Source organism: Saccopteryx leptura, chromosome 1 (genome assembly GCF_036850995.1).
Source record: "Saccopteryx leptura isolate mSacLep1 chromosome 1, mSacLep1_pri_phased_curated, whole genome shotgun sequence".
NCBI lineage: Eukaryota > Metazoa > Chordata > Mammalia > Chiroptera > Emballonuridae > Saccopteryx > Saccopteryx leptura.
This window is the reverse complement of record NC_089503.1, coordinates 311,597,948-311,605,440: the sequence shown is the minus strand read 5'-3', so window position 1 is coordinate 311,605,440 and position 7,493 is coordinate 311,597,948. Positions and strand designations below refer to the sequence as shown.

General features: G+C 55.0%; 1 protein-coding gene across 4 annotated transcripts in view; it reads right to left on the bottom strand.

Moving 5' to 3' along the window:
* Window positions 1-2,344: 2,344 nt before the first annotated feature.
* CACNA1I (calcium voltage-gated channel subunit alpha1 I) overlaps window positions 2,345-7,493 on the bottom strand; it is a 110,220-nt gene continuing 105,071 nt past the window's right edge. For all 4 annotated transcript variants that reach the window (XM_066358468.1, XM_066358464.1, XM_066358465.1 and 1 more), the window contains one exon: window positions 2,345-6,551. In XM_066358468.1, the coding sequence (XP_066214565.1) occupies window positions 5,946-6,551 (606 nt within the window). In that variant the 3' untranslated portion in view covers window positions 2,345-5,945. The remainder of the gene's footprint in view (window positions 6,552-7,493) is intronic.

Here is a 7,493-nt window from a genome sequence, read left to right as displayed (position 1 = left end):
AGGGGTCTGGCCCCAAGGGTCCTGCAAAAGCAAGGAGGCAGTGACAAGTTGGGTTCAGTGACAGTGTTGGGACAGAGACACCGTGGGGGCAGTGACAGTGTGTGGACCAAGACAGCATAGTAAAGGCCGAAAGGGGCTGCAGGAAACAGACAGCAATAGGGGGTGGGGAGCGAGCCAGCTGAGGGGTCCGGACTTTTATCCCAAGGACCGCCCAGAGCCTTGGGAAAGTGACAGGATTCGATGGGCCTGGGGGTAATGGCGCTGTTTGCTGGGTTGTGGAGCAGAAGGGCTAGTCCCAACACTGGGAGGTCTGACAGTGTATTCCCTCCAGTGGGAGGAGAGTGAGGAGACCTGGGCAGGCAGCTGCTTGAGGAGGAGAGGGAAGAGGAATCAGGACAGACCTGCAGTGTTAAAGATGAGGGGGGGAGGAGTTGAGGTCAAGGCCCAGTTTCCAGATGGCTGGGGGAAGGCCATCTCCAGGTTTGGGGCATGTGGAGTCTGAGAAGCCAGGTGGAGAAATCCAACTGGTTTGTTTCAAAGGTCTGGGAGAGAAGGGGTTAAAGCTGAGGATCTCCTCAGGGAGCCAGGTCTGGCTGGGGACTCTCTTGGCCATGAGATCCACAGCTGGTGGGAGCTGCTGGCCCTGGGGCACACTGGGACTCGGGCCCCAGCTTGCTCTGTGGAGGCCCTGCGCTGCCTCAGCTTCCTCTTCTGAAAATGAGGGAAGTACCCTCTCTGTATGGAGGAGGCAGCCCACCCAGGAGCTGGGGCCAGGCCTGCTCTCATGGATCAAGGCACCAGAGCAGCTGTTGGTATCTACACACATGTGCACACACTGCATGTACACACACACGCGCGCGCGTGCGCACACACACACACACACACACACACACAGGTGTGGCCTCTCCCCTGGCCCCCCACTGCTCTGTCTAGTGAGGCAGACACCAGGTAGAAAGGCCTCTGAGGGTCCGCCATGAGACACAGAACCAGGAAAACTGGTGCTCTGAGCAGTGCTGTGTCTGCATGACCAAGGGGCCCAGATGGCTGCATTGATTTCTGTGTTATTTCCGAGAGCTGCAGCAGCCACCAGAAAGGGATCACAAGGCAAAGGCAGGGATGCAGGAGCAAGAGGACAAAGGCTAATGACAAGACAGGGTCACTCAGGGTGGCGGGTGAGGGGTGGGAATCAGGCCTTCCTGTAATGTGGCCTCAGTTCACTCCATTCTCCAGTGTGAGTAGGGACTCAGAAAGGGAGGTGTGGCACTAAAGGTCACACCCAGGGTCTCCCTGACCCTGCCCTAGCCATGCCTCTGAGGAGAGGAGAAAGGACACATAAGGGGTAAAAGAGGCCCAGATGAGGTTGGTGGGAGCTGGGCAGGGCCTCTCGCCACCAGCAGCTTGTCGATGTCCAGGTTACAGTTGTCTGGACTTCTCTGAGCTTCTTGCCTCATCGTGAAGAAGCCCAGGAGAGGAGAAGGGCAAGAAGAGAGTTGCTCTTCCCAGGGACAAAGCCACAGGGAACTTAGCCCAAGGCAAGAAACCCCAGGTTTTGCTGCATGCCCCATGTTTATTATCTCCTTTTAGCAAATACACAGTAATTCTCTTTAGAAGTTTCTCTCTTTCCTGTTCTCAGACCATGTGCAGGTGGGCCACCCCCATCCCTGGACCTCAGAGTTCAAGCCTGGCCCATCAGAGCATGGCAGATTCCGTGGACTTTGCCAAACTTTCAGGGAGAGAAGCTCTCGTTCACCTGGGGTCTGATGAACAGGCCTGAAGCCGGGACTTCTGGTGACCACTAGGAGAGGAGGGAAGCAAATGTAGAAGGAAGCAGAGACAAGAGGTGGGGAGAGACAGTGTCCTAAGTGATAACAGGAGCCCTTGATCCAACTGTACCTGAAGCCAACACCACTTCAGGGCTCTTTAGCTACCTATTTCCTTCTTGTTTCTTTCTTTTTCTCTCCCTTCCTTTTCTCTCTGTTCTATTTATTTTTCTTAAGCTCCTTTGAGTTGGGCTTTTGTCTTTTGCAGCCAAGAGATTCCTGATAATACATATAATATGAATTCAGGAAACAGTGCCAAAGATAAGTAGGTTATTTATCATGTGACCCTTTCATCCTGGTCCAGCATCTTAGCTACAGAACCAGAGCTTCAGAGCCAGGCCCTGCCTTCTCCCCAGCCCAGCACACCCTGACCCCCAGCCATGAGAGCACACTCAGACACCCAGGCCTTCAGCCTGGGCATGATGGAGAACCCCACCTCTGGGGAACCCCCCAGCTCAACACCTACCTGCAGAAAGAACAGCACAGGCACACAGAAAAATTTTGAAATAGGTTTCTGGGTTTTTATTCAAAACAACACTGGTGGCGGCTCCCACTTGGTTTCTCTATGCCCAGGCCATCTGGACAGCAGGGACCAGTGCCATCAGCAACTAGGAGGGAGGTTCATTCACACCATAGAAACTGTACAGCAACTGGGAGTGCGGTAGTCACAGCAGCAGAGCCAGGCCGAGGGCTTCCCAGAGGAGGCAGTCTCTGCCTCCTCCTCAGGCTGCAACTCATCCTGGCTCTACCGGGAACACTGATTATTGCACAAAGACAAAAAGAGTATGTGTATCTGGGCTAAACAACGGCTTCTAAGACCTCAAGCCCTTACACAGCGCAGCACAAGGGGCCAGAGGCGGCCCTGGAAACAGAAGGCTCCAGGGAGAGGATCTGGGGAGGAAGACAGGCAGACAGGCTGATACTGTGCACACTTCATCTTTTGGGATGCTGTCTGGTGCAGAAGGATGGGCAGGAAGCAGGAAAGAACTTTGGTTGGGATAGGTCACAGCCTCAGCTGCTCTTAGGTCCAACTGTGCAGATGCCAAGGTATCTGCCAGCCACCACTCTGCAGAGCCCTGCGAATAGACAGTTTGGTATGATCCACACCAGAGTCCCCACTCGCCCCAGGGCCAGCCCTGTGTGGGTTAGGTTAAGTTTGTGCTTTTGTGATGGACAGGCCATAGGATCAGGAAGGGCAGAGGGGCCATTCACCCAACCCTATCTATTTCAGCTTGTCCTAGCCAGCCAATCACAGCTTCTGTGTCCTCCAGGGCCTTAGAACAGCATTGAGTCCCTCCAGGAACCAGATCCATCTCCCATGACTCCCCAGGCAAAGCTTCTCTCCTCTAGGCTCAGCTAGGCCCACCTCTACACACACCCCGCTCTGTCTTGCCCTCTCACCATTACACCTGCACTTAGGTAAGCCCCTCCGTCTAAATGGTCTTCCCCACATGTCTACTTGTTTTGGGACCACAAGGTTTGGGTAAAGGGATGGTTTCATATCAGACACATCCGGGATGTGTTTTCTGCCCAGCCACTTATAACCCAGTGACAAGGAAGTAATTTCTCTGTCTGTGCACACTGCTTGGGGGCACCGTACATATTAAACAGGATGATGCCTGTGTCCAGAAAGTGGAAGCTGCTGACCAGTGTCAGAATCTGTCCCCCTGAACTGATGCCAAGTTACCCAGTTAAGTTAACCCAGCCAAGTGAACCCAATTAATTTCTTCCACGTGGAGGTCCCACTGCCCTTCTTCCAGGCTCCAGTACATGAGTCCCTAGAGGAACGCACTGACTAATGTGTGTGCTGCTTCCCTTTAACTTCAACTGCTTGGAACCCCATGGTGCTGGTGGGGAAGGCAAGCAGAGCCAGACAGGCCTACCTGCATCCTCTTCCCCAACTCAGTGCCCATAATGAACAGATCAGCAGGGAAAGGGAGGCCAGCCTAAGTTCTCTGGAGCAGCAGCTCCAACTTGTGCCCAGCCTCCCCTACCAGACATAGAGCCTTCCAGGGGCAGAAGGTGCAAAGACCACAGGTCCACCTGTTCCCCAAAGGGGAGGGCCCAGCTAACCACTCATCCTGTAGGCTGCCGTCCCAACAGGTAACCTAGCACTTGGGCAGGGTGTCTGTATCCCACCGAGGCCCACCATCCACACTTCAGGGTAAGGAGAGGGACACTCCAGGGGTGCAGATGCAAACCCAGGTCTGACTACCATGCCAGCCCAACTCCACGGTACCAACAGAGGCCCTCTATGGGGCTCTGCCTTCTGAACCCACCCTCTTTGAACACAGGCCGATTTTTCACATTCTAGGTAGTCTGGTGTTGGCCTCCAGGGGTCCTCCAGGGCTCTGAGGGATCCTGGGCTGGCCACTCTGCCTCTCCAGACCTCAGTTTCCTCACTTGTAAGGTTGGCCTGACCACCCTTCCCCACCCCCACCCATTAAGGGAAGGGCTTTGCAGGACACTAAGCTTAAGTCACGCTCCTCCTTCCTTTGCTACTGTGCTCAGCCCCAAAGGGTCTCCATGCCAGTCTGGGAGACACCCGGAGCCTGTCCAAGTGGCCCACTCCCCCACACCACTTGCTAGCCTGGACTGAAAGGCAAGTTCTTTAAGGTCAGGGTTTGGGAACAAGGACAGGCCCATCTGGGCAGGGCCCAGCCAAACCATGTGAGATCACAAAGGCAAAGGGCCTGGTTATTACTTAAGTGCAGCACGTCCCAAACGTGCAGCAGCTCCCACCCCACAACACTGCTACCATGTTCCCAATCTTCTTTAAACTGTCCTATCCACTCACTTTAAAAAATTTAGCCTTGACCTAAGCAATATGTTTGTGAAATCATGGGTTCAGTGTACTGCATTTTTCTTAATAAATACTGAAAGAAATGCATAACTATTCAAAGAAAAAAAAATGCCTGTCTGCAAACCCGTTTGAGAGCATTGCCATAGTGAAACCTGATCTGCAGGTTGGGAAGGTGGGGAAAAAGAGACAGGTTTGGGGAGAAGCTGAAGAGAGGTGGCTGGTCCCAGGGTCCAGGAAGGTGCCCCACCCCTGCTCAGAACCTGTCACATATGCTTTACCCTGAACTCCATTGGAGGGAGACAGTTGCTCAGGGGGCAAAGGGGAGCACAATCTCCCAGAATGCTTGTGGCTCAGGGCCCACTTGGAGGGTAAAAGGCCACACCAGCACAGATCAGGCAGTACCCTTAACCTTACAAGCATCTCGGGGCCTGCTCAACCCCCTTCACTGTCCTCTGTCTTCTACTGCCTCCATTCTTTCCCTCAGCTTCTTGGGGCAAGACCATAGCAGACCCCCACCCCAGAAAGTGTCCACTAAGGCAGGGGCCTCCCTGGGGCAGAGCCCCTTCCAAGCCTCAGAGCTGCTTTCCACTCACACCCCAGCCCTAAGAAAATACACTATCACCCCTGATTTTTCTAAAGAAATACATCTACCAGGTTGCCTAAGAGTTTGTGGATTCTGGATGCCTACAAAAAACTGTTCATACAACTAGACAGTCAGGAACAACAAGACAGACACATCAATTCATGGGGAAGAGGGTGGGAACTTAGCAGCATTTCTTCATTAAAGCACAAAAACACACCCTGAATGACACCTCTTTTTCTGTGCCTGTCTCTGGGCCTGGGACCCTCAAAAACCTGAGAGCCTTTTCCTAGCTATTCTAAACCCAGGGGAGACACCAAAAAGTAGGAGTGCCAACACCCCAGCAGATCCATCTGCCCCAGGGCAGGTCTGGTCTGGGTCCTAATAAGCATCAGGCAAAGAGTTGTCTGGGCCTGCACTCCCCAACTTTAGCACTTTCTGGAAGTCATAAGCTCTCAGTAAAAAAAATAAATATATATATATATGTCTGTCTCTCTTTCTATATATATGCATATATATGTATACATGTATCTGCATGGGAAGGACCACAGCCAAGCCACATTTGGGCCACATCTGGACCCTGTCTGGGCCTCGGCCCACCCGGACCGGTTCCACCCGAGCCCGATGGCCTGGCGCTGGCTGGCCCTGCGAGGTTCCCAGGTTGTGAACCAAGTATTGCTGTCTGCCCCCTGGCTCCTGAGGTAAGGACGGTGAGACGGTGGGTGGTGCGGGCCCTCGGCCCTCATCTCTTCCTCTTGCTCGCAGCGTCTGCGGGCTGCAGCTCGCCGCGGGGCTCGGCCGGGCCCAGCGCGCCCTTGCTGCGGTCCGCGGCCCAGGAGGGGCTGCGGGCCAGGCCGGGGGGCCCGGCGGCGGCGCGGGGGCGGCCGGGGCCCGCGGCCAGGCTGCTGGTGCTGCTGAACCTCCTGGCGGCCGGGAGCCCGGGCGGCGCAGGCGGCGGGCAGAAGAGGGAGGTGAGCGACAGGCTGCTGAGGGTCTCCGAGTGCTCGCTGCCGCCGCCCCCTCCGCCTGCGCCGCCGCGTCCCGCGCCCTCCTCGTCCGACGGGTCCATGGAGTCGTGGTGGGTGCAGCCCGGGCTGGTGGAGCCGCCGCTGCTGTGGCTGCGCTGGTGCGCCCGCAGCCCGCGCCGGCTGAACAGGCCCCGGCCCCGCAGGCTCAGGCGGCGGCGGGCGGCGGGGGACAGGCCGGCCCGGGGGCCCGGGGCGGGAGCTGGCGGCCCCAGGACGCGCCGGGGACTGTCGCTCAGGGTCAAGCTGTCCTCCAGCGTGGTCTGCAGGCTGCCCACTGAACTGCTGCGGCTGGCCTCCAGCGACGTGTCGCTCCCTGTGGCCTGCGGGGAGACACAGAGTCAGGGGGCCACCCAGTATCCCCCACTCTGTCCATCCAGCAGCCTGCCCATCTCAGTGACATGCAGCCATCCAAATCCCTCAGGAACTGCCTTCACAACACACCCAGCACCCTGCTGCTTCTCCCCATCTGAGCTGGGTGGCTCTCATGACAGTCACCCAAGTAACCTCTGCAGTGGTAGTCAACCTGGGCGGTAGGGACCGCCCACTAGTGGGTGTTTCAGCTTTCATGGTGGGTGGTAGCAGAGCAACCAAAGTATAAATAAAAAGATAGATTTAACTATAGTAAGTTGTTTTATAAAGATTTATTCTGCCAAACTTAGTGAAAATCCGACATAAAGTACTTAAGTACTTGCTAAGTAACTATTATTATATGCTTTAACTTGCTGTAACTCTGCTTTATAAATTTTATAAAGTAAAGTTACTTCCCTACTTTATAAATCACCATTACTGTGGAACTGGTGGGCGGTTAGAAAATTTTACTACTAACAGAGATACAAAAGTGGGCGGTAGGTATAAAAAGGTTGACTACCCCTGAAATAGACCATACTTTTTATGCATTGGTTTTGGCTTTCATCTCTCCTCTCACACCCCTGGGACATACACACTAAAGACAAACTATAAGCCCCAGGGGCAGGGAGTCTGCATTTTGTAGCTACTACAGCCTCCAGCCTCTGAGCCTGGCACATAGCCTGGTACAATGTTGGGGTTGACAGCTACTGAGTGAACAAGTGCCTGGGAGAGCTCTGTGTCCAGCCCTGCCTCCGCCACACTGCAAATCTGGAACAGCTCCTGCCTCTCCTCGAGCCCTGGTCTGCCACCCACAGAATGGGGTTTTTGGATCTGCGGTGCCCTCTTCATGCCCAGGTGACGGCCCAGGCCAGTCCAATACAGGTGACCCTAAGGGCTAAAATCTCCCATCCCCC